At 40.9% G+C, this 25,382-nt stretch overlaps 1 protein-coding gene across 1 annotated transcript; it reads left to right on the forward strand.

Moving 5' to 3' along the window:
• The first annotated feature begins 11,845 nt into the window (after positions 1–11,845).
• CCDC117 (coiled-coil domain containing 117) lies at positions 11,846–24,162 on the forward strand. Its single transcript, XM_081284060.1, has 5 exons — positions 11,846–12,195; positions 12,831–12,881; positions 17,807–18,031; positions 18,887–19,024; positions 21,287–24,162. The coding sequence occupies exons 1-5, from the start codon at positions 12,014–12,016 to the stop codon at positions 21,522–21,524; spliced, it is 834 nt and encodes a 277-aa protein (XP_081140186.1). The 5' UTR covers positions 11,846–12,013; the 3' UTR covers positions 21,525–24,162.
• Positions 24,163–25,382: the final 1,220 nt, after the last annotated feature.

Raw genomic sequence — 25,382 nt, forward strand, 5'->3', positions numbered from 1 at the left:
CCTCAGCCTCCCAAGCTGAGGTATTCACCACCAAGCCCAGTAAAATTGGGATTTTTTTTTTTAAGAGAGAGTGAGAGAAATTTTTAATATTTTTTTTTTTAGTTTTCGGTGGACACAACATCTTTGTTTGTATGTGGTGCTGAGGATCAAACCCAGGCAGCACACATGCCAGGCGAGCACGCTACGGCTTGAGCCACATACCCAGCCCCGAATTGGGATTTTTAACAGGAAATTTCCCTGGGGCTCCCAGATCACATGAAAACACTAAGCAAGAAACAGGTAAGTCAGCTATGGAAGGGGAAGAAGCAAGATAGCCGACCCAAAAGGGTCTACAAAGAAACTACTAGAGCTAATAAATGAATTCAGCAAAGTGTCAGGATATAAAATCAACAAGCATAAATCAAAGGCATTCCTGTATATCAGCGACAAATCTTCTGAAATGGAAATGAGGAAAACCACCCCATTCACAATATCCTCAAAAAAAAATAATAAACTACTTGGGAATCAACCTAACAAAAGAGGTGAAAGACTTATACAATGAAAACTACAGAACCCTAAAGAGAGAAATAGAAGAAGATCTTAGAAGATGGAAAAATATACCCTGTTCATGGATAGGCAGAACTAACATCATCAAAATGGTGACATTACTTAAAGTTCTCTATAGGTTTAATGCAATACCAATCAAAATCCCAACAGTATTTCTTGTAGAAATACATAAAGCAATCATGAAATTCATATGGAAAAATAAAAGACCCAGAATAGCAAAAGCAATTCTAAGGAGGAAGAGTGAATCAGGCAGTATGGCGATACCAGACTTCAAATTATACTACAGAGCAATAGTAACAAAAACAGCATGGTACTGATACCAAAACAGGCGGGTGGACCAATGGTACAGAATAGAGGACACAGAAACCAATCCACAAAATTACAATTATCTTATATTTGACAAAGGGGCTAAAAGCATGCAGAGGAGAAAGGATAGCATCTTCAACAAACGGTGCTGGGAAAACTGGAAATCCATATGCAACAAAATGAATCTGAATCCCTTTCTCTCGCCATGCACAAAAGTTAACTCAAAATGGATCAAGGAGCTTGATATCAAAACAGAGACTCTGCGTCTGATAGAAGAAAAAGTTGGCTCCAATCTACATATTGTGGGGTGGGGCTCCAAATTCCTTAATAGGACACCCATAGCACAAGAGTTAAAAACAAGAATCAACAAATGGGACTTACTCAAACTAAAAAGTTTTTTCTCAGCAAGAGAAACAATAAGAGAGGTAAATAGGGAGCCTACATCCTGGGAACAAATTTTTACTCCTCACACTTCAGATAGAGCCCTAATATCCAGAGTATACAAAGAACTCAAAAAATTAAATAATAAGAAAACAAATAACCCAATCAACAAATGGGCCAAGGACCTGAACTTCTCAGAGGAGGACATACAATCAATCAACAAGTACATGAAAAAATGCTCACCATCTCTAGCAGTCAGAGAAATGCAAATCAAAACCACCCTAAGATACCATCTCACTCCAGTAAGATTGGCAGCCATTATGAACTCAAACAACAACAAGTGCTGGCGAGGATGTGGGGAAAAGGGTACTCTTGTACATTGCTGGTGGGACTGCAAATTGGTGCAGCCAATTTGGAAAGCAGTATGGAGATTCCTGGGAAAGCTGGGAATGGAACCACCATTTGACTCAGCTATTCCCCTTCTCAGACTATTCCCTAAAGACCTTAAAAGAGCGTACTGTAGGAATACCGCTACATCGATGTTCATAGCAGCACAATTCACAATAGCTAGACTGTGGAACCAACCTAGATGTCCTTCAATAGATGAATGGATAAAAAAAATGTGGCATTTATACACCATGGAGTATTACTCAGCACTAAAAAAATGACAACATCATGTCATTTGCAGAGAAATGGATGGCATTAGAGCAGATTATGCTAAGTGAAGCTAGCCAATCCCTAAAAAACAAATGCCAAATGTCTTCTTTGATATAAGGAGGGCAACTAAGAACACAGCAGGGAGGAAGAGCATGAGAAGAAGATCACCATTAAACAGGATGAGAGGGGGGAGGGAAAGGGAGAGAGAAGGGAAATTGAATGGTAATGGAAGGAGACCTTCATTGTTATACAAAATTACATATAAGAGGAAGTGAGGGGAAAGGGGAAAAAAAACAAGAGAGAGAAATGAATTACAGTAGATGGGGTAGAGAGAGAAGATGGGATGGGAGGGGAGGGAGGGGGGAATAGTAGAAGATAGGAAGGGCAGCAGAATACAACATACACTAGTATGGCAGTATGTAAAAAAGTGGATGTGTAACCGATGTGATTCTACAATCTGTATACGGGGTAAAAATGGGAGTTCATAATCAGCTTGAGTCAAATGTATGAAATATGATATGTCAAGAGCTTTGTAATGTTTTGAACAACTAATAATTAAAAAAAGAAAAAAAAGAACCTATAGAGTAAAATTGTATTGAGTAATTGAGTGAATAAAGCATTGAAAGGGGCAAAAAAAAAAAAAGAAGCAAGATAGACTTTGCATTGGAGCTGATATGTGACCAATGAACTAAAAAACAAGAGACAGAGCTCATCAGTAGCAAGGGAGCAATTACAAATCATATTTGTTATGTTATAAACTCCATGGAGTCAGATAGATCTGGTACACATAATGGGCTTAATGTCTGATAGGTACAGCACAAGGTCTGAGAGAGTTCTGAACCCAGAGCCTCCACACCTTCTCTTCATGAATTTAGGGCATGTCCAACCACTACTAATATATGTGTGTGTGTGTGTGTGTATGTGTGTGTGTGTGTGTGTGTGTGTGTGTGTGTGTTTATTAGCATTTCCCTCCAGGAACCAGTGACAAAAGTCAGCTGAATTCTTTATTATACAAAATTGCATTTCTTTTTTAATTTAACCATCAGCCTGTTTTTTTCTGAAAAAAGGTAAGCTGGAATTTTAATAAGTTTTGCATTGAATCTGAAGATCAATGTGGAGAGTATTCAGTATAAAAACAATATTTAAAAAAATAAATAAAGGGGCTGGGGATGTGGCTCAAGCAGTAGCACGCTTGCTTGGCATGCGTGCGGCCGGGGTTCAATCCTCAGCACCACATACAAACAAAGATGTTGGTCCACCGAGAACTAAAAAATAGATATTAAAAAATTCTCTCTCTCTCTCTCTTAAAAATAAATAAATAAATAAATAAAAATAAACAATATTAAGTCTTCTTATCCATGAACATGGGCTATTTTCTTTTTCTTTCTTTCTTCCTTTTTTTTTTTTTTTTTTAGAGAGAGAGAGAGGGAGAGAGAATTTTTAATATTTATTTTTTAGTTCTCGGCGGACACAACATCTTTGTTTGTATGTGGTGCTGAGGATCAAACCCAGGCCGCACGCATGCCAGGCGAGCGCGCTACCGCTTGAGCCACATCCCCAGCCCCTAATTTTCATTATTTCAGTCATTTTAATTTCTTTGAACAGTTTTATACTTTAAGTGAAAACACCATTTCCTCCCCTCCTCCCCCAGTGTTGGGTATTGCCTAGGATCTTGTTAAAGTTATTCCTAAATATTTTATTCCATTTTTAAAATTATTCTTTAAATTTCATTTTCAGGTTATTTCTACTTTACAAAACTATAATTGATTTTTTTTTAATTTTGAGCTTGTATCCTACAAGTTTACTGAACTCAATTATTCTGATTTTCTTTCCTTTGTACTTTCTAGAGTTACAATCATGTCATATGCAAATAGCTATAGTTTTACTTCTTCTTTTTCAATCTGGATGCTTTTTGGTTTTATCTTACCTAATAGTCTTATCTGAAACCTGTAATATAATGTTAAATAGAAATGGCAAAAATATACATCTTTTTCCTGTTCTCAAACTTAGGGACAAACATTGTTTTTTTCAATTTAGTATAATGTTACCTGTATTTTTTTTTAATAGATGTCCTTTATTAGGTTAAGGAACATCCCTTCTCTTCCTAGTTTGTTGAATGCTTTCATCATAAAAGTTCTTGGATTTGGTCAATATTTTTGTGTCTATTGAAGTGATCATATGAGTTTTTCTTCTGTAGTCTGTTGATGTGATGGACTAAATTTCTGGATTTTTGATTATTCAGCCAGTGTTGCATACCTGGAATAAATCCCACTTGCTCATGATATATCTTTTTAATATGCTGCAGATTTGGTTTGTTAGTATTTTGTTGAGGATTAAAACTTTTTAGTTTTATATTTGTTGAGGATTTTAGTAGCTATATTCTTTTTTAAAGGCAACTATGTTTATTAAGACTCATTGCAGTAAGAATATTTTACAGAGTCAGTGTTTCAAAAGGGGCTTGATAGCTATATTCGGAAATATGTTGGTCTGTAGTTTTCTTGTGACAACTTTTTCTGGTTTCAGTAGCAGGATAATACTGGTCTTATAGAATAAGTTGGAAGATTTCTATACCGTTTTCTGGGAGACCTGGTGAAAGATTGTTCTTGATTTCTCTTAACTATCTGGTAGATTTCACTATCTTACAAGGACATGGTCTTTCCTTCTAGGGTTAAACTTACTTCAGTTTGTCTAAAGCTACTTTCAGACTTTTTTTTTTTTTTTTGATACTAGAGATTGAGCTCAGGGACACTTTACCACTGAGCTTAGCACTTTTTATTTTATATTCTGAGACAGGATCTTGTTAAGTTGCTGAGGCTGGCCTCAAACTTGTGATCCTCCTGCCTCAGCCCCCAAGTTGCTGGGATAACAGACATGACCACTGTCCCTGACTAAATTAACTAATTTGTTGGCATACATTTATTCACTACTTTTGGTTTTGTTGATTTTTTGTTTGTTTGTTTATATTTCTTATTTCATTTATTTCTGCTCTAATCTGTATTGTTTCCTTCCATTTGATTTGGGTTGTTTCCTCTATTTTAGTTTCTTAAGGTAGTTTATGTTAATGACTTGAAACCTTCCTTTTCTTTTCTAAAATGGATGTTTATAGCTAAGAATTTCCCTAGAAGCATTGGTTTTGTGGAATCCTATAAGTTTGGTTTTGCTGTATTTTCATTTTCACTCACTTCAAAGCATTTCCTAGTTTCCCTTGTGATTTCTTCTTTGGCTTGGGGTCAGCCAGGTGTTAATGAAAGCAGATTTCCCATAGAATTCTGCCTCCTGTGAGGACATGTAGAAGGAAGCACAGAACAGCCACACAACTTACTCCAAAAGCTCCAAGTCCCACCTCTGATCCTATTTCTCCAAAAACTCCTTGCACAGAAGGTTCATCAGAAGCAAATGAAAAAATATTCAAGTGGCAGGATTTGACCAAGAATTCTCCCACCAGTGTGAGGCATCAGACTATTTAAGAATTAAGCCTGGGCTGGGTTTGTGGCTCAGTGGTAGAGTGCTCACCTAGCACGTATGAGACCCTGGGTTCGATCCTCAGCATTACATAAAAATAAATAACTAAAATAAGATATTGTGTCCAACACAATTAAAAAATTAAAAAAAAAATTAAGCCTAGGCAGGGCACTGTGATACATGCCTGTAATCCCAGTGACTTTGGAGGCTGAGGCAGGAGAATGGCAAGTTCAAGGCCAGCAACATAACAAGGCCCTAAGCAACTTAGTGAGATCTTGTCTCAAAAAATAGGAAAGGGTTCGGGATGTAGCTCAGGAGTTAAGCATCCCTGGGTTAAATCCCCAGTACCAAAAAAAAAAAAAATTAAACCTAGGATGCCATCTTGAGTGTGGAAAGGTAAAAAGCTCACCAGATTTTACACTATTTTAATGCCAGTAAAGTAATTCTAATTGATCTGCATTTTTAAAAATGTTTTTTTTTAGTTGTCGATAGACCTTATTTATTTATATGTGGTGCTGAGAATTGAACCCAGTGACTCATACATGCCAGGCAAGTGCTCTACTGTTGAGCCATAGCCCCAGCCCCCACATTGGTTTTTTTTGTTGTTGTTGTTTTAATGGTGCTGGGGATTAAACCCAGGGCCTCACACATTCTACCCAAATGCTCTATCACTGAGCTATACCCTCAGCTCAATCTACATGTTTTAAACCTGTTTTTATTAATGGAAACCCCATTCTAACACTGATAATGTTAATAAGCAAAACCTCTAGAGTTTAGAATAGTGAAAGACAGCTGAGCACTTGCAGAAGCTGCCTTTGGAGAGTGCCTTTGATTTGATCTCCTTACCCCACAGGAATACACTGTGGTTAGGGAGGAAAGTACCTTGAACTCAGTGGAGCAATGCCAACTCCTGCGTTCTGTCATCCTGTCTGTGCAGAAACAATATAAAGGAAACTGTAGGCCATGTTCAAGTGCCTTTTTTCTCTCTCTCTCTCCCGGAATTCCTCCTTCCCTCCCTCTTCCCCTCCTTCCTTCTCCCTCCCTTCCTCTCCCCCACCTACCCTGCCTCACATTCCTCTGCTTTTCTCCCTCTCCCCACCTCTCCTAGTCCCTCCCTCTATCCTTCCCTCCCTCCCTCTCCCCACCTTCCCTCTCCCTCTTCATCTTTTTCCCCTCCCTCCCTCTTTTTCCCCTCTCTGCCTCTCACTCTCCCTCCCTCTCCCCACTTTCCCTCTCCCACTTTCTCTCCCCCCCCCTGCCTCTCTCCCTCCTCTCCCTTCCCATCCCTCCCCCTTTCCCATCCCTCTCCCCCCCCTCCTACCCTCCTCTCCACCACCCTTTTTCTGTTCTTGGCCTCCCTCCCCTTGCAAGAGAAACTGTGTCTGGATAAAACCTTATTAATAAATCCATTTGGAAAAATAAATAAATAAATTTGATTAAAAAAAAAAAACAAACATGAGGGCAGTGAGTGTAATGAATAGTCAAGAATGTGTTCAAGAGCCCCTTCATTCTTCTTGGGACAATGTGGAGACAAGGGGGATGCTTCATTGCTTGGCCCATTATCCCTTTTTCTGCCTCAGACATGGGCACCAAGGAATAGCGTGGTCACTTTCATTGATGTTAATCACAACAGGCTGTGTCAAAATCTCTAATTTCCTATTTTTAAACCTACTCATTAAGAATTAAGCCTGGGCTGGGATTGTGGCTCAATGGTAGAGTGCTCACCTAGCATGTGTGAGACCCTGGGTTGTTTTTTTTTTGTTTGTTTGTTTGTTTTTTAAAGACAGTGTCTCACTATGTTGCTGAGGGTGGTCTCAGTCTCCTGGGCTCAAGTAGTCCTCCTGCCTCAGCTTCCCAGGTAGCTGGGACTGCAGGTATAAACCAACACACCTGGTTACAAACCTAATCTTTAGAATATTATTAATATATTTTAAGTTAACCTATAGTATCAAGCCTACCATTTTTGCTGCTCTTTTTTGTTTCAGGAGATTGAATCCAGGGCCTTGTATATACTAAGCACATGCACCATGACTGAGCTGCATACACCCCTAGCCCCTGGAGCCTACATGACAGAATACATTTCACAGAGCCAGGCATAATGCTGCTCACCTGTTATCCCAGTGACTTGGAAGGCTAGGCAGGAAGATCACATGTTTAAGGCCAGCCTCAGCAACTTAGTGAGGTCTTAGGCAATTTAGCAAGACCCTGTATCAAAAAATAAAAAAGGACTGAGGATTGTTTAAGTGGTTAAGCAACTCTGGGTTCAATCCCTGGTACAAAAAAAAAAAAAAAAAAAAAAAGATGAAGGAGAAGGAAAAAGGAGGAGGAGGAAGGTGAAAGAGGGGAAAAAAAGTAGTAGTAGTAGAAGGAATACATTTCATAAAGTATTCCAAGAGTTTCAAATAGAACTGCTTACTCTTTTTCCCTTTTTTTTTTTTTTTTTTTGGTACTAGTAATTGAACTCAGGCATTTTACCACTGAGCCACATCTCCAGCCATTTTTTGCTTTTATTTTGAAACAGAGTCTCACTAAATTATTGAAACTGGTCTTGAACATGAGATCCTCCTGCCTCAGCTTCCAAGTCACTGAGATTACAGGCCTGCACCACCATGGTGAACTACTTACTCTTGCCCATAATCTTGCCCTTCTGGCCCCAGAAACACCACAATATTCAGTGTACTGGAAAGCTCAGTTTGGATGCAAGAGATAGCAGTTGTTAACTGTTAGACCAGGACGCAAGAAAAGACCACTGACTCCAATTAAAATCAAATTAAAGCAAGCTTATTATTTCGACTGGCCGGGCTGCCTCTCCCTCCCAAAATGGCGGGAACAAGACAGCACCCCAGCTTTCCTGTAGCCCAGCTTTATAGCCCAGGAAGTTACACAAAGGGGGGTTACAGATAACAGAACTCTGACAAGCATCACACTAATGGTAGTTTACATTTTTTGCTGGCCCCAACATCAGAATTTATGAGGACCATTAGAGCCTCAGAGAGGGTCGTTGTCTGACCAGGGAAGGCCAATATTTATGAGGTGTCACTAAAGTTTCAGAGAGGGCTGCTGTCTGTTCAGAGAGAGAGCCAGGCATGGGTGAGTTCAAGGCACAGGCAGGCATTCCAAGCAGGTTCAGAATTTGCAGTAATTTATAGTAAAGCCGAAATTATCTTTTATTTATTTGTTTTTTTAGTATTCGGCGGACACAACTTCTTTGTTGGTATGTGGTGCTGAGGATCGAACCCGAGCCGCACGCATGCCAGGCGAGTGCGCTACCGCTTGAGCCACATCCCCAGCCCAGCCGAAATTATCTTTTCGTGGCTTTGTGGCGAGATGGCTCCCAATTTTAAGAAAAGATCAGGTTGGGTCTATCATTAACCACTGAGCAGGACAAATAAATATATGCAAAAGTTTGGAGGTGACAGGGAGGGACTGAGAAATTAAATAGAAAATCTAGGTGGTTTTGGTAGCACATGCCTGTAATCCCAGTGACTCAGGAGGCTGAGGCATGAGGATCTCAAATTCAAGGTCAGCCTGGGCAATTTAGTAAGATCTTGCCTCAAATAAATAAATAAAATGACTAAGGATAACTTCTGTGATAAAATGCCCCTGGGTTCAATTCCCAGTACCCAAAAAAAAAAAAAAAAAAAAAAAAAAAAAAAAAAAAAAAGCAAATATGATTATTTACCAGGAGAAAAGAAAAGAATAAGGAAGGGATTATCTTAAGTGTGTATGTCTCTGCCCCAGCAATGCGATGAGATGAGATGGAACAGGCATGGCTGGACTGTCACTAGGAAGAGGGGGTGCTTTCAGGGACCACCGTCAAGTTCTGTTTCTACTCTCCCCAGGCTAATGTGGGAGAAAATGCATAACAACTCTCCATAATTTGATTTCAGGGGTTCAAAACCCTAAGGAACATTATAGTGGAACTTACACTGCCTTCTTCAAAGCAATTTTTTTTTTTAATTTATTTCCAGTGCTAGGGATGGAACACAGGGCCTTGTGCATACTAGGCACATGATCTGCCACTGGACTAACCTGGGTCCCTGCTTTGTTTTCATAGTTGTTCAATAGGACACCAAGGCCTAGCTAATAGCATCAAAACAGCTTTTGCCTTTCTGATGAAAAACCAAAAAACCACACCTAGATCCCGGGTCATTTCTACAGATGACCACTTCATTCCTCACCTTAAAAAAAAAAAAAAAAAAAAAAGAAAAAGAAAAAAAAAACTGGGGGATATAGCTCAGTTGGTAGAGTGCTCCCCTGGCATGCACAAGGCCATGGGTTCAATCCCCAGCACCACACACACACACACAAATCCTTCTAGGGCTGGGGTTGTGGCTCAGTGGTAAAGAACACTTGCCTCACACCTATGAGGCACTGGATTTGATTCTCAGCACCACATACAAATAAATGAATAAAATAAAGATCCATCAACAACTAAAAAAAAATCCTTCCAAGGCAGGCATGTAATCCCAGCTGCTCAGGAGGCTGAGGCAGGAGAATCACGAATTCAAAGCCAGCCTTGGTAAGTAACTCAGTGAGATCCTGTCTCTAAATAAAATGCAAAATAAAGCTGGGGATGTGGCTCAGTTGTGGAGTGCCTCCGAGTTCATTCCCCTGTACCAAAAAAAAAGGAGGGGGTGCTGGGGGTGTATCTCAATGGTTAAGCGCCCTTTAGTTAAATCATCAGTACAAAAAACAAAAACTTGAACATCATCCAAACTGCAAAAATGAACAAAAATCCAGGTTTAGTGCCTTTCTTTGTCCCTCCCACCTTCTTGAAAAGATTAAGATAAACACCACAAAATTATCTCTGCTTATTGACAGTATTAACTCCAGAGCAAAGCTCCTTTCCGGAACCTGCAATGCCAGATTTGTGGGACTCCAATAGACCTCCAGGAGCCCAATCTGATGCAACCACACAAGAGTCTTTATTGCAAGCTCCAGCCTGGACTCACAACTGTTTCCTATGCAGTGGTCCCAAGAAGTGAGTCCTGGTCCTTTGTTCAGTGAGATTTTATAGGTTTTGGGGGATACTCTATGTGTCACAACATCATACAGCAAATCATTTCACACCGAGGGAAAAAATCAAACAACAACTCTTAACTTTGATTAGCACATTCACTGGTGGGAACAAATTGGGTAGGGGTGATTGGTTAGTACAAGAGGAGGATTCGTTTGAACAGATTAGTTTAAGCCACGAGGGGTGTACATGCTAAACTACATGGTTTCCCAACATGTTATCAACCACCATAAACTACTGGGGGGGGGTGTGTCATCTGGCATCCCAGGTATTTTCTCTGTCTCATGCTGATTAGTGGTTGCTAGGGGGTTGCTATGGGTCCTCACCTAGCCTAACTGAGTCAGGACTCCTGGCACCACAGATCTCTCCTGTTATTTGCAGACAAACAACTCAGCAGGGTGGGTATGTGCCTAGGAGGGCTCTGTGGATTTTTCCAAGAACAAGGGTCACGCCCCCTTCCTTGGACAGGCTTTGAGGTAGAAGCTGTTTTCAAAAATGGAGTCACATCAGTTTCTCAAACCTTCCCCCAATGACTTAAAGCAACACTAAATCCTTTAAGAATCTCTTTAGATGAGCCACTCCCTCACTTTATTCAGTCATTAAATCCATCTTTATTCTATGTGGTCTTCACTGAAGGACACTGACAATGTCATAAATACTTAAGGCAGATTGGATGATGGCGCTATTCAAGACATTTTAAAAATGAGGCCTAATTGCCAGGCACAGTTGCACACACCTGTAATCCCAGCAATTGGGGAGGTTGTTCAAGGTCAACCTCAATAACTTAGGGAAACCATCAGCAACAAAAACATGGAGGATGTCTTGGTGGTAAAGCACCCCTGGGTTCAACCCCACTATCCTCCCCCCAAAGGCATGATCAGTAATGGAGGTGGATCAACTGTACTAGACTGTCTACCAAGCTTAATCAAGAGGCATTGCCTGTCACTTCTCGATGTTCCAGGGGGAAGCTAAAAGTACCTTTCACAAGCATTCTGAGGTTTTCGCTGATCCTCCATGCTGTTCCCTCTAAGGCATCACCAAGTTCATTTACATTAAAACACAGAAGGAATTGACAGTTATATTGAGTGCATGTGTGTTGGGCTGTGTTCCAAGGGCTCTAGATATTTTCTTCATATTTTTGAGGTGCTACTGAGTGACCATATGTATGCAGAGCATGCGCCCTACCAGTGTTACTCCTACCAAGTCCTAGAGGCTTTAATTCATTCACTCCTCACATCGGCCCCCTGAAGATAGATACTGTTGATATTCCGTTTCATTACCGAGGAAACTGAGGTACAGAGACTTTACTTGAGGACCGAGGATTCGAACACCTCTCACACTAGAGGCTGGCTAGGGCTGGGTATCCTCAAGCCGCACGACCGAGTCTGGGGCAGCCATCTTGCTTGTAGTCTGCAAGGACCACAACTCCCAGCATCCCTCGCGGCGGCGGCTCTCCTTCCACACACAACAAATCCCGGCGTGCCCCTGGGCGGCCCGGGGTGGAGGGTTCTAGAAGGCGTGACGTGGGGTCGAAGCGGGCTTGGAGGCGGGCGCCTCTCGGCAGTCGCAGTGGCGGCAGCTGCCGGGCCTGGGGACGCGGGTGGCCGGGGCCGCGGTCGCAGCTTCCTCGACTCTCCGGCCATGGCAGCGCTTGGCCGGCCCTTCAGCGGCCTCCCCTTGAGCGGCAGCTCGGACTTCCTGCAGCCGCCGCCGGCCTTCCCCGGCCGGGCCTTCGCGCCGGGAGCCGACGACTCGGAGCTGGCCCCGCGGCCGGGACCCCGCGCCGCCCCGAGCTGCCCCGGCGGGAGCGCGGCGCGCGGACGGTGAGGAGCCCGGCGGGCGCGGGGCGGGCGGGCTCGTTATCCCTCCCCAGCACCCTCCGCGGGAGGCTTCCCAGCCCCGCGTACGGAGGAGGAGCTGGTCCCGGAGACGTTAACCGTAGATCGCCGGAGGTCGCCCAGCCCGGGAATCCAGGCGGAGCCTCGGGCCGGCTGCGCCCCGGAGAAGTGAGACTTTTCCGATTGGAACCTGGCGACCTGAGCCCGGGTGTCCCCTCGGCGTACTCGGCGCGCTCCCCTTGCCGACCGCAGCGCGGCCGCAGGTGGTGACAACTTTCAGTGCCTCTTGGACGCTCGGTTCCTCGTCGGCAGTGCGGGGACAGACATGGGTCCGGAAGGAGCGCCGAGCACTCAGCCTGCACCGACGGCCCCCAGTGTGGTCTCCCTAATCTCCCATTACCTTGACAAAACGGCAAGGTTCCCTGTCAGTGTCTCTGGTTATGTCGGGACCACCCAGCATTACCCGACTGACCTCGTGACCTGTCTCCATCCCACTCAGCAAGGAAGGGGACATTGGGTGTGTGGCGGGTGAGCGGGATTGTTGGCTGGTGAGAGCGGGATGCTGGAAACTGAAGCCCACACAGGTTGCTCAATTGACTGGTTTTTGTTTGTTTCAACAGTGTTTCCGTTCACTGTAAAAAGAAACACAAGCGAGAGGCGGAGGATGATGAGTAAGTCTCAGGGGCCGTGTGTTCATTTTATGGTCACTGTTAATTTAAAATAGGTCTGTTCTAAACTCCGTTTTAAGTGAAAAGGTGAAACAGGTGTGCGTCTGGAAGCAGGCAGAAGAAACTGATAACATGGGTTTCCTTTTAGGCAGAGAAAAGGGTGACTGGCATATCAGAGGCAAGCTTCACTCTGTAATGAGTTGTAATATTTGGATTTTAAACTATGTTGACATTATTAGGATTACAGATCCAAGTAAAAGAACCAAAGGATACATATTGAAAAGTACTCTGTTTTCCCCAGAGGCATCCCTGTTACCTGTTTCTTCTTTAGAAGATAGTCTCAACATTTGTAATTGTATATGCCTTTGTTTTTTGTTTTGCATAGATACTGCTCACAGTGCATAACACATTGGTCCTTCATTTGACTCTGCTGTAGCTTGTTCCTTATCAGCACATAAAGTTCTACCCTTTTTTTTTTTTTTGTCACCTGTTATATGCAGTTCTTTTGGAGGATTAGGTGTAGATAACCAGTCTCTAAGTTGTTTCTATATTTTGCTCTTATGAAGGAGTCTACCATATCTATTCTTTTGAAGTTCTTTGTGTGTTTGCAAGTGGATGAATGGTTGTTTTGTTGTTTTGCCCTGCTGCAGATCTAACCCAGGGCCTTGTGCATGCTAGGCAAGTGCTCTACCACTGAGCTACATCCCAGCCTGATGAATGGATTCCTTGATGTGGAATTACCGGATTTTAATGTGTGTGCATTTTAAGTTTTAAAAAAGAGTTGTTGACAGTTTATACTCCTGTTAATAGTGGGAATGCCTTTTTCTCCATCTTCTCACTGAACTGTATTTTTAAACTGTTTGATTGCTGCTTAACTGGTAGGTGAAAAGGTGTAACTCATAGTCAGTCTAATGGAAAAAAAGAGTAAGAAAGTGCCCCAAGAGGATATCCAAGTGACCAACCAAATGAAAAGGTGTTCAATCTCATTAGTCTTTTGGGAAATCATATTATGCATCAGAGGATTCTGCCACTAGTTATTGAAGCAGATGTGGAGCACCAGGAACTCTCAGATACTATGAGTGAGGTTGTAAATTGGTGTAAACACTTTGGAAAACAGTTTGGCATTCTCTCACAAAGTCAGAGGCACATATATCCTTTTACCCAACAGTTCCCTCCTGAATGTACCTCACAGAAGTTCATACATAAGCATGTAGGAGGCCATGTACAAGAAAGTTCCCAGCATCCTTGTTCATGATAGCTTAGGACTGGAAATAATCCCAGTGTCCTGCAGAGTGAAGTAGATGAAACAAATTACAAATTCATACAGTAGAATTCTTTTTTTTTTTTTTAAGAGAGAGGGAGAGAGAGAGAAAGAATTTTAATATTTATTTTTTAGTTATTGGCAGACACAACATCTTTGTTGGTATGTGGTGCTGAGAATCGAACCCGGGCCGCACGCATGCCAGGCGAGCGCGCTACCGCTTGAGCCACATCCCCAGCCCCTAGAATTCTTTTTTTTTTTTTTTTTAATTTTTAGTTGTAGATGGGCAAAATACCTTTATTTTATTATTATTTTTTTTTTTTTAATTTTTAATGTTTATTTTTTAGTTCTCGGCGGACACAACATCTTTGTTTATATGTGGTGCTGAGGATCGAACCCGGGCCGCACGCATGCCAGGCGAGCGCGCTACCGCTTGAGCCACATCTCCAGCCCCCTTTATTTTATTATATATTTGTATGTGGTGCTGAGGATCAAACCCAGTGCCTCACCTGCTAGGCAAGTGCTCTACCACTGAGCCATAACCCCAGCCCCAGAGTTCTGTATCTTACATGATATTTTTATAGATGTTTATTTTGTAATTACTCATTAAATTGTGTTTGATATACTTTATGTAGGATTTATTATTAAAAGTGAAAGAAATTGAGTCACATGTTTTAATTTTACTGAACATCTTTTCATTTAAGCTATTTGTTTCATTTTATGTAGATTGTTTGTATTTCTGCGAATTTTTTATTGGCTTATTGGGGTTTTTTCTCGATTTATAAGAAGTCTCTGTTAAGGAAATTTATAGTTTATATGTATATTGTAAAAGTTGACCTCATTGCCAGGCGCCACCCACCTATGATTCCAGCAACTTGGGAGGCTGAGACAGGAGGATCAAGAGTTCAAAACCACCCTCAGCAACTTAACAAGGCCCTAAGCAACTTAGGGAAACCCTGTCTCAAAAGAAAAAGGACTGGAGTTGTGGCTCAGCTGTTAAGCGCACTTGGGTTCAATCTCTTGTACCAAAAAAGAAAAATTAAAAAAAAAAAAAGTTTACCTCAGCTCTACACAGTGGTGCATGCCTGTAATCCCAGCAACTCAGGAGGCTGAGACAGGAAGCTCACAAGTTTGAGGACAGCCTCTGCAATTTAGTGACGCTCTCAGCAAGTTAGCCACAACCCTGTCTCAAAAAGTAAAAAGGAATGGAATGTAGCTTAGTAGTAAAGCTCCCCTGGATTAAATTCCTAGTACAAAAGAAAAAGTCTTGCCTCAAATTTGCCCTTCATTTTTTAACTTTGCATGTGAATTTCTTTTTTTTTTTCCCCCATGCTGGGGATTGAACCCAGGGCCTTGTGCATGTGAGGCAAGCACTGTACAACCCGAGCTATATCCCCAGTCCCTCTTTTTCTTTTTCTTGGTTTTTTTCATCAGACACCTTCTAAGTTTGTTACAGTTTTATGCAACAGTAGATTTAAAGGTTGCCTTAGTTTAAAAGCCACTAGACCAGATAATATTTGTTCTTTCTTGAAATTGCTGTGAATGATGCAAAAATGTTTTTTTCTTTGTTTGTGGTGCTGGGGATTGAAACAAGCATTCTACCACTGAGCTATAGCCTCAGCCCACTTTTGGCTTTTGCTTAGTTCCCGTGCTTAAATACAATAAAAATTTTAATGTGTGGAAACTGCCAGGCATGGTGATCCACACTTGTAATCCTAGCTGCTTGGAAGACTGAGACAGGAGAATCGTGAGTTCAGGACCAGCCTGGGGAACTTTACGAAATTGTCTCAAAAAGGCTCAGTGGTAGAGCATTTGCCTAGCATGTGCAAGGCCCTGGGTTCAACACCCAATACCACACCCCCCAAAAAACCCACTTTTTATGAATAGAGAGACTGAGGCCTTGGGAGGAAGTGTGGCTAAATAGAGTCAGGGTCAGTTGCTGAGCTGATTTTGAGCTTGTGGTCCTCCTCCCTCCACCTCCCAAGCTTCTGGGATGATAGACGTGCACCACCATCTCAAGAGAACATTATTACTTGGCAGATTTTATATTAATGGAGACTTTAATGTTGATTTTCAGTCCTTAGCAAGTCTTAAAATACATGCAACTTCCTTTGACCCTTGATTTAGCAAATCAGAAGCTGTGGTAGTCATTAATGATTTTTTTTGGTTACAGAGCTGTGTTCTGGTCTTGAGATTGCACTTGCTGATGCTCAGGCAAAAAAGTACTAAATACTTAGAACGAATAGGGCCACTTGTCTATTTTACTTGCTTCAGATAAACACTGGGCATACCATAAACTCTTGCAAATACAGGTTTACAGTAAAAGCTTGAAAAAGCAGTTGAGGGCTGGGGATGTGGCTCAAGCGGTAGCGCGCTCGCCTGGCATGCGTGTGGCCCGGGTTCGATCCTCAGCACCACATACCAACAAAGATGTTGTGTCTGCCGAGAACTAAAAAATAAATATTAAAAAATTCTCTCTCTCTCTCTCTCTCTCTCTCCTCTCTCACTCTTTCTTAAAAAAAAAAAAAAGAAAAAGCAGTTGAACTTTTTGAAGGAGCTAGATCGATGTAGTGAAAATGACATAGAGGTAGGATTCAGGAACTCTGGGATCTGGACCCCAAGGTGCAACTCATTACCTTACTGTGATACTTTGGAGGGGCCAGTTTAACTTTTCTGTGTCCTAACTTCCAAATCTACAAAAGGAGGAAGTTGGATTTGTTGAATTTTAAGGTCTCTGTGAAATACAAATTTGTCCAGAAAATAGAGGAGTATGTTACAACATAAGAGAAAAGTGGACCCCATTGTTATCAGGGACATTTTGTGACATTTTGGAGGAACTAAAAAATCAGTGATGTCACCTGCACTTGTAATACTTGGAATATGCCAGGCATACATTTTTGCCCTAAGGAGATATAGGCTGTATGCCAGCCTACTACTGTGTGTTTGAGGGAACAGCAGCAATTAACAAAGTATGGCTGATTCTGAATTGCTGTTTTGTCATTTTTGGTTTCTTTGCTTCCTGCTTGACCTTTCCAGAACCAAATAACTAGAGACAATTTTTTTTAAATTTTTTTAATTTTAGTTGTGGATGAACCTTTATTTTTATTCATTGATTTGTATGTGGTGCTGAGAATCAAACCCAGTGCCTTATACATATGCTAGGCAAACGCTCTACTACTGAGGCACAACCCCAGCCTCTTTTTTTTGTCAGGGGTGGGAGGGTACTTGGGATTGAACTCGGGAACACTTGACTACTGAGCCGTATCCCCAGCCCTATTTTGTATTTTATTTAGAGACAGGGTCTCACTGAGTTGCTTAGCACCTTGCTTTTGCTGAGGCTGGCTTTGAACTCAGAATCCTCCTACCTCAGCTTCCTGAGCCACTGGGATTAAAGGCATGTGCCACCTCTTTTAAGTTCCCTCATTGAATGCTTGTAATCTTAATAGGTAAAATCTTGCTGATGCTTAGTTGGTGAAGAACAGTAGAAGAAAGTGTCTCAGGGAGGCTGAGAGTCACAGGCAGGGAAATGGATAACTTTCTATCTTTTATGAACACAATGTCAAAAAAATAATTTAACCAAATAAAGATTTTGGTTACAGATAGAGATGACTGGGGTTTTTATTGAATTTCCTTCCTTTTTTTTTTTTTTCTCCTTTCTTTTTCCCAGGTGTCCAGTAAGAAAGAAACGACTTACTGAAGCAGAACTTTGTGCTGGTCCAAATAATTGGATTCTCGGAACGCATCAGGATGTAGAGGGTCATGGAGTAAATCCATGCACTAGTGGCCTTTCTGTACCTGGAATGTTGGATGCTGTTTTTGAAGAAATGGATCAGACATCTGGAGAACCACAATGTGAAGTTGCCCGAAGGAGGCTTCAGGAGATTGAGGACAGGTAAGTGGACAGCACACATAACTAACTTGCTGCTGCTCCTTTATAATGTCACTCCTCTTTTAAGCTAGTCGAGTTAACATTTGGTAATAACTGTGATCCTCAGCCTCTCAGGAGGACTATAAAGATCAGGGAATCCAAAGTGTACCCTTTAAATGTTAAAAGTGAGTTGTCATAGAGCTGTACTAAACATTTTTATTTACAATCTATAAATATTTATTTTGGTTTACGAAGTAGTTCTCTGGGACACGTTCTTCATATTTTACTCCATTGTTTGTAAAACTTTTTTATTAAATGGAATGTTAAACAACTCTTCCATACATACTTTTCCATTGACATCATTTGATCTTTTTGTTTTTATTTTTTGTACTATAGATTTAACCCAGGGGCACTCAACCACTGAGCCATCTCCCCAGCCTTTTTTAATATATTTGTTTTAAATATTTATGTTTAAATAATTATTTTAAATATTTATGTTTAGGTGGACACAATATCTGTATTTTACATTTATGTGGTACTAAGGATTGAACCCAGTGCCTCATGTGTGCTAGGCAGGCGCTCTACCCCAAGCCACATCCCCAGCCCCGCTTTTTTTTATATTTTATTTAGAGACAGAAATTGCTGAAGCCTGCTTTGAACTTGAGATCCTCCTGCCTCAGCTGCTCTAGCTGCTGGCATGTACCGCCGTACTTGGCCCATCTTTATGTTAAACTGAGGTGTAGCCTAATTTGATCTTTTGCTGTAACACCTGTTGCTTTTATCTTGTTTATTTTTGAAATGTTGTCTAGTTTCTAGAAGAATATGTAATAACTTGACTAAATATTTTTTCTTTCCTTGCTCCTGCCTTAATTTATTTAGAATAATTGACGAAGATGAAGAAGTCGAAGCTGACAGAAATGTTAACCATCTCCCCAGTCTTGTCCTTTCTGACACCATGAAAACAGGTTTGAAGAGAGAATTTGATGAAGTCTTTACAAAGAAGATGATTGAGTCTATGTGAGTTTTGATATCTGGTTTCCATTTAATTATGATCTTGAAAGAAAAACCCAGTATCTAGTCTAGACACTGCTCATCCTGTCATAGTCAGCTCTTCACCTTCTCCTCACCGGGCAAGTGAGAGCAGAGTGGGTTTATATTCATCGCAGGTTGGAGACAGGCTTTTTCTTAGTTGATTGTGGGTGAGCACAGTATTGTGCAAGCAGAGTTTGAAGTATGTAGGAGAGGCTACCTTGCTGCCTTCCTCCTGGGTTTGTTCTTAAGCTCTGAAATGCACTGCAGTTTAATATTTGTGAAAGGGAAAACTGACAAGAGAGTTCATTCTCTTAAATTCTCATGGTAGGATATAGGAACCTAATTTTGAAACTTCTGGTTTATCTGGTTCTGTTTTTCAGAAACACCATAGAGACCTAGGCAGCAAAGAAAATAAAGTGTCCCAGGATTCCAAATAGTTATCACAAAGGCCACAAACCAGAGCCCATATTCTTGGCTAAGAATGTAGCCTCTCAGGACCTTTAGCAGAGCTCTTTTGCTCTTAATTTAAGACATAGTTTAAACCAGGCCACACACCTGGAATCCCGGTGACTCAGGAGGCTAAGGCAGGAGATCACAAGTTTGAGGCCAGCTTTGGCAATTTAATGAGACCCCGTCTGAAAATAAAAACCAAAAGGGGTTGGGTATGATTCAGTGGTAGAGTGCCCTGAGTTCCATCTCTAGTACCATGGGGAAAAAAAAGTAAATCATGTTTTAATAAACTTAGTTTTCTCGTTGTCTAGATTATCAGAGTAGAAGCAGAGAAAGAGTAAGTGAGAACAGAACAGACTCACTCCTGGTAGAGGAGTAGTGACTATAGCAGAGGTCGAGGAGGGAAAACTGGGATGCAAACACAAAAACCTAAAAAGCAAAGTGGCCTGGGACCCATTAATATAAAAACTAATGGTGGGGCTGGAGTTGGAGCTCGATGGTAGAACACTTGCCTGGCATGTGTGAAGCCCTGGGTTTGAGCCTCAGTATGGCATATGAATGAATGAATGAATTAAAAGATCCATTTACAATTAAAAAGAAAAAAAAAAAGTAATGATTACCTCCATAATCCTGTAGTCCCTGAGCCTGAACAATCTCAAGTGGTTATTATATATTGCATACAGTAGTAGACAAGTTCTAAAGTACCATTTTAGTATTGTCTACAAAAGACCATGTATACACTTGGTACCCAATGAAGGTGAATTTTGGGTGTCCAAAAAAGCCTCATAGGATGCTAGTCTCCTTGATGCCAAAGAAATAAGGCACTATTGCCTTCTGACACTGAGGTTCAACTGTTGCTTGGTGTTAGATCACAGAGCTTTGCAATAGCGCCCTGGCTTGAGTTTATAATTAACTACGAGTATTGAGGGGAGACTAAATAGTTTAGCCAAAAGTAAGCAGGTCACCTTGCTCTCGAGCCTGAAACAGAGCACCTGCTGCTCTTGGCAGTTTTCCAGAAGCTAGCCTTTGGGGTTGTCCTTTATTGTATTGTATTTTTGCTTTACTTGCCTTGGGTCCCAGAAACTTGCACTACCACAGGGTTTGGGAGAATATGTGATTGAATGTGCATGACAGATTATTTTGGCTTAACTGCAAGCATTATCCTTTATAACTGTACTAAGCAAAAGGCATGTGAGATACTTTAATATGTTGGTCCACTGTTTCATTTTTGTTTATAATGATTTGCTATAATTCACCCATAGGGCTGAGGGTGTGGCTTAGTGGTAGAGTGAGTGCATTGCATGCTTGAGGCTCTGGGTTCAGCATTGGTGGGGTATAGGAGATTGTTACCCAAATCTGCCATTAAAAATATAATAACATTAGTCAGGCATAATGGTGAACACCTGTAATCCCAGCCACTCAGGAGGCTGAATCAGCAGGATCACAAGGTCAGGGAACCTCAGCAACTGTCTTAAAATAAAAAAGAATTGAGGATGTAGCTTAGTGATAACATGTCTCTGGGTTCAATACCCCACCCCTCACCAAAATTACATCGACTCTGTTTTCTACATTGGATGTTTATATTGCTTTGTAATCACAGCATCAGTACAACTAGTTGGTTTGGTTAAGAATATATATAGGATTGGGGATATAGCTCAGTGGTAGAGCACTTGTCTTGCACATGTGAAACCCTAGTTGTTTGGTCCCCCAGTCGCCCCCCCCAAAAAAAAAATTATAGAACTGTGAGATTTTATGTATTTTAGTGCCTTCCTGATAAAAATCTATTTTGTATTTTAGGAGCCGTCCTTCCATGGAGCTTGTGCTCTGGAAACCTCTCCCTGAACTCCTTTCTGATAAGCCAAAGCCATCATCTAATGCTAAGAACTACACGGGAGAGAGCCAAACTAAACATGCATCTGCTGGCACTGCCTTCCCGCAGAGGACTGAACTGTTCTTGGAACCTCAGCAAACAGGGATGCCTCTTTACACTAGTTTGGAAACAGCTGCTAGCACAGAAGAAGAGATGGAACTCTAGAAACCAGTTTCTACACTACAGTTGTCAAATTTAGAAGGCTCCTGTGTTTAGTGATGAGCCTACTTGCTTAGTATAGGGACTTGAAAGTTTTATGAAACGGGTGTAACCTGTGACTTGGGGTGGGACTCTCATTTTGGGTAGCCATTTATTGACTTCAACTTTTTGCCAAGGAAGCTTGTCTTAAGGGAAAAGTACCTAGCAGGCTTATTAAAGGAGTGTTAGTCTCCTCAAAGGCAAGTATAGAAGCTGTATGTATGTGTAAGGGTGACTGAAGTCATCTGTCACTTTGTAAGCCATTCGTAAACTTTCAACATTCTTGAGTTGAAAAAGATGAGAAAGAGGGAGTCCCAGCATAGTCTGTGGATTTGAGCTATTTACAGCGGGGACTATATGTGATTTGGGAGCAGGAGGAAAGAAAGCATTAGCTTAAGCCTCTTCCTAAAAAATTTAACAGAGGCTATGAAATGTGTGTATTAGTTGTCAATTCAACATAGCTGTGTTGATTATATAGCCAGCATGTGACTGGCTATAAATAGCATGTGGCTCTCTGTGCCTCAGGTAAATGCAATGAAAATACAAAGAAAAGGTTTTTTCCTTCTAATGTTGCTCCTTGGTCTCCCTTGCAGAGTTGATAAACCAGGTTGTTCCGCAGTGTTTACAGCTTAATTAACTTTGATAGTTAAAAAGATTGTGAGCTAACCCATCTGCAAATTGCCTATGGGGGAAGCAAGCATCCTTTAATTAATCCTGAGGAAGTGCAGTGTCAGCTGAACCCAGCATTGATGACCTCTGTAGTTTAAAAAAAAAGACAAGATAGTATTAAGAAGTTGAGTTGTTAAATGTTAATTTCAAAAACAGTGAATGATTAATTGAGAATATATGGGCAAGTGACATTGAGATTTACTGAAATAGCCAATTTGTCTGGTGCTTAAATTATTGTGCAGTAAGCCTACAAGTTAATAGAGGATGGCTTCCTGCTAGCAGGAAATCTTTATCTTCTTGAGTACCTAAACCAGGCTCAAGATGTCCTTTGGGAATAGCCAGGATTAAAGTTCCTAATTTCTCAGGAAGAGCTCTTATGTGTGGCAAGGACTCCATGCAAGGTAAAATGACAATTTCTTCATTGCTACAGAACACTCACTAGGCGTTATTAAATGAGTGTAATACTGGCCCTTTCATCACCCAACAGGAGACCACCCCAGTTCTTATTTTTTTGGTTTCTTCTCCCTTTGTAAGAAAGAGATATCTTTTGTAGAAAAAAATTGGTTTATGCCAAGTAGAGGTGAATTTATAGAAACCAGCTTCCAGGCATTTTTGAAACCCATGCTGAAATCCCTCCCCTTGTTACAGATGGTGTAGAAGTCACAAGTCTGTTAGACTGTTTCTTCTCTTGCCTGTTGTTTCTGCTTTCTCTATTTCTGTCTGGATAGTCAGGAAAAGATTTAATGTTTAATATTTAAACAAAATATTTAATGTCTACACAGTAAAATTATTCAAACTTCAAACCAGTATTGAAACCAGTTGGAAACCAGCTAATAGTTTCTTAATCTCAAACTTAGAGATGAATGTAAACTGTATTCTGTTGAAATGTGCAAGTGTTTGATTCATGCAGTTTGAAAAACTCCTGCCTTGAGGTCATTGTTTAATGGGACCAACTTGTAAAGTTTATAGCCTTAAAGAAATCTCTGCTAAACGTTTGTTTTAGTACAACTCAAAAGCATGAAGGGACTTCCTAGGGTTTGGAGTTAGTCCCAGTGTAGGGTGGAAAGGCAGATGGCAGCTTTCCAAAGACAGATCCAAAACACACCAAGATTATCTTCTGTGGGAATTGTCGAAAGGCCTCTGATCAGGGGTCTGCACCATGAGAAGGGAGGGAGAGCTCCAAAATGAGGCTCTAATACAACGGGTAACATGGGGGACAATTGAGATTCTGTTAATTAAAATCCAAGCATTTGTTTCTGAGTCAAGTTATCTGACAAAATTATTTCTGCAGGAAAATGGATGTTTTTGCTCATTTTTGGACTTTTATATTCTTGCGTATGTTTGTACAAAAATTTTCTTCATCATCCTTGTGGTGCTTATTCATCTGAGCCATCTCCACCTCCCCAGTACATTTTATTTTTCTTTTGTAGCATAAAGCTTTTGCTTTTGTCTTCAGGTTTCTCTTGGGAATTAACAGATCTTTTCGTTTTGTACAGTTTTTGCGGCATGGATCAAACATTGGCTTACGATGCTAATGTGTGAAGAGAAAAAAAAATAATCTAAAGCAGGTGAGCTTTAATGAACAAATGTATATTTTCCTCTGAGTTTGAATAGGGTGTGTGCGTGTATGCGTGTGTTTTTTTTTTTTTTAATTTTTAGAAAGTCCAGTTCTCACAAATATTAATCAGTTTTTTTCAGTGCTACTCATTCTGGAACCAGGTACAATGTAAAATTTAGAAAAATTAAGAAGGTAGGGGTTAGAACCATGAGAAAAATTTACCAGCAGGTTCATTTGTTCTTTTGGATCTGGAACTTGGTTTTGTTTTTGGTGCAGTACTAGAAAAGTTCTGAAAGATGCTGTCATTTTTACTTTAAAATGAGAATCTGGTGTTTCTGTATTTTATCATTTTCAATAAAACTTCTTAAGTGTTTTGGACTTTTTGAGACATTTGTATTCCTGCACTTAAGTAAATGAAATAGTTACTCTCTTTGCTTTCCTCTAAGATGTGATTGAAGCAGCATTCATATCAATGAGGAACATAAATTGTCACGAATGGATAAGTATTTTGGATTAAAGATAAATTTCATAGCTGAGATTAGCAGGAGACAGACTGTTTTGCCATTCTGAAACCTGTAGAATGCTTCCCACTGAGAGCAGCTCACTGCTGTGGATTGTCAGTATTAGAAAGCAGTTATGATCGTGTTAAAAATGTTCAATTCTGAAACTGGAAATGGTTTCTAGAGTTCACAAAGGAGGGTTTGGGATCTTCAAGAATGAGGGATAGGTTACATGCTTTACGAGCTGACAGGTCGCTGGGTGGCAGTGTTGCTTGCATATTTGTGGTCATTCTTTGATAAATGTGGATCCCTGACTTGCTGGAAAGGGGAAGTTACCTTTGGCTTGTAGTTAACAGAAAGCAAAAGATACTGTTTTGTTTTTAACCAAAATTGAAAATAATAGCTAGAAGTGATGCTTTAGTATTATAATCCAACTCAGATCCAGGGTTGTTCTTGGTCAGTTGGTTTTACAGAATCTTTTTGTAGCAGTACCTAACATGTCATTTAGATTTCATTGAAATGGTGTGGTTCAGAGGTGGACACAGTGGTGCCCATCTGCAAACTCAGCTACTCAGAAGGCTGAGGCAGGAGGATTGCAAGTTTGAGGCCAGCCTTGGAAACTTAATGAAACCCTGTCTCAAGGTAAAATGAGTGAAAAGGATGGGATATAATTCAGCAGTAAAACACTCCTGGGTTCAATCCTTAGTGCAGCCAAGAAGTGTTGAGACTTGAGCTGCAGCGAAACAATGATGTCTTTCAACACCCATTTGGTGTGTCAGCCAGCATTAGAGTCCCAAGTCACAGGGGTATAGAGTCTTAAACTAGAATTTGATACTTTAAAATATTCCTGGAATAGGCATTGTTACCGTCTGCCTAGTTGTCTCAGCTCCAGTAGCACCTCTAGTAGAAAAGCAAGGAGGAAGTGATTGTAGGCATCTTGTCACTTGCATCTTTAATCTTAATCATGAAACACGCCTTTGCATTTAGTAGAGCTCTTGTTTTGGTGTTATGGAAAAATCGTGATTTTTAGTTAAAACCATGCAATTTGGTGTTTCAATATGAAAATGTCCTTGAGTACCAGGTGTTTTCTCAAGGCTG

This window comes from Spermophilus citellus (assembly GCF_964194105.1).
Source record: "Spermophilus citellus genome assembly, chromosome: 3".
In the NCBI taxonomy this organism is placed as follows: Eukaryota; Metazoa; Chordata; class Mammalia; order Rodentia; family Sciuridae; genus Spermophilus; species Spermophilus citellus.

What these genes read in the sequence shown, in the direction of transcription:
- CCDC117 (XM_081284060.1), top strand. Translation starts at nt 12,014, where the DNA reads ATGGCAGCGCTTGGCCGGCCCTTCAGCGGCCTCCCCTTGAGCGGCAGC. An exon ending in GGGAGCGCGGCGCGCGGACG is followed by an intron (nt 12,196 to 12,830) that starts GTGAGGAGCCCG and finishes TTGTTTCAACAG; the next exon opens with TGTTTCCGTTCACTGTAAAA. An exon ending in CTTCAGGAGATTGAGGACAG is followed by an intron (nt 18,032 to 18,886) that starts GTAAGTGGACAG and finishes TAATTTATTTAG; the next exon opens with AATAATTGACGAAGATGAAG.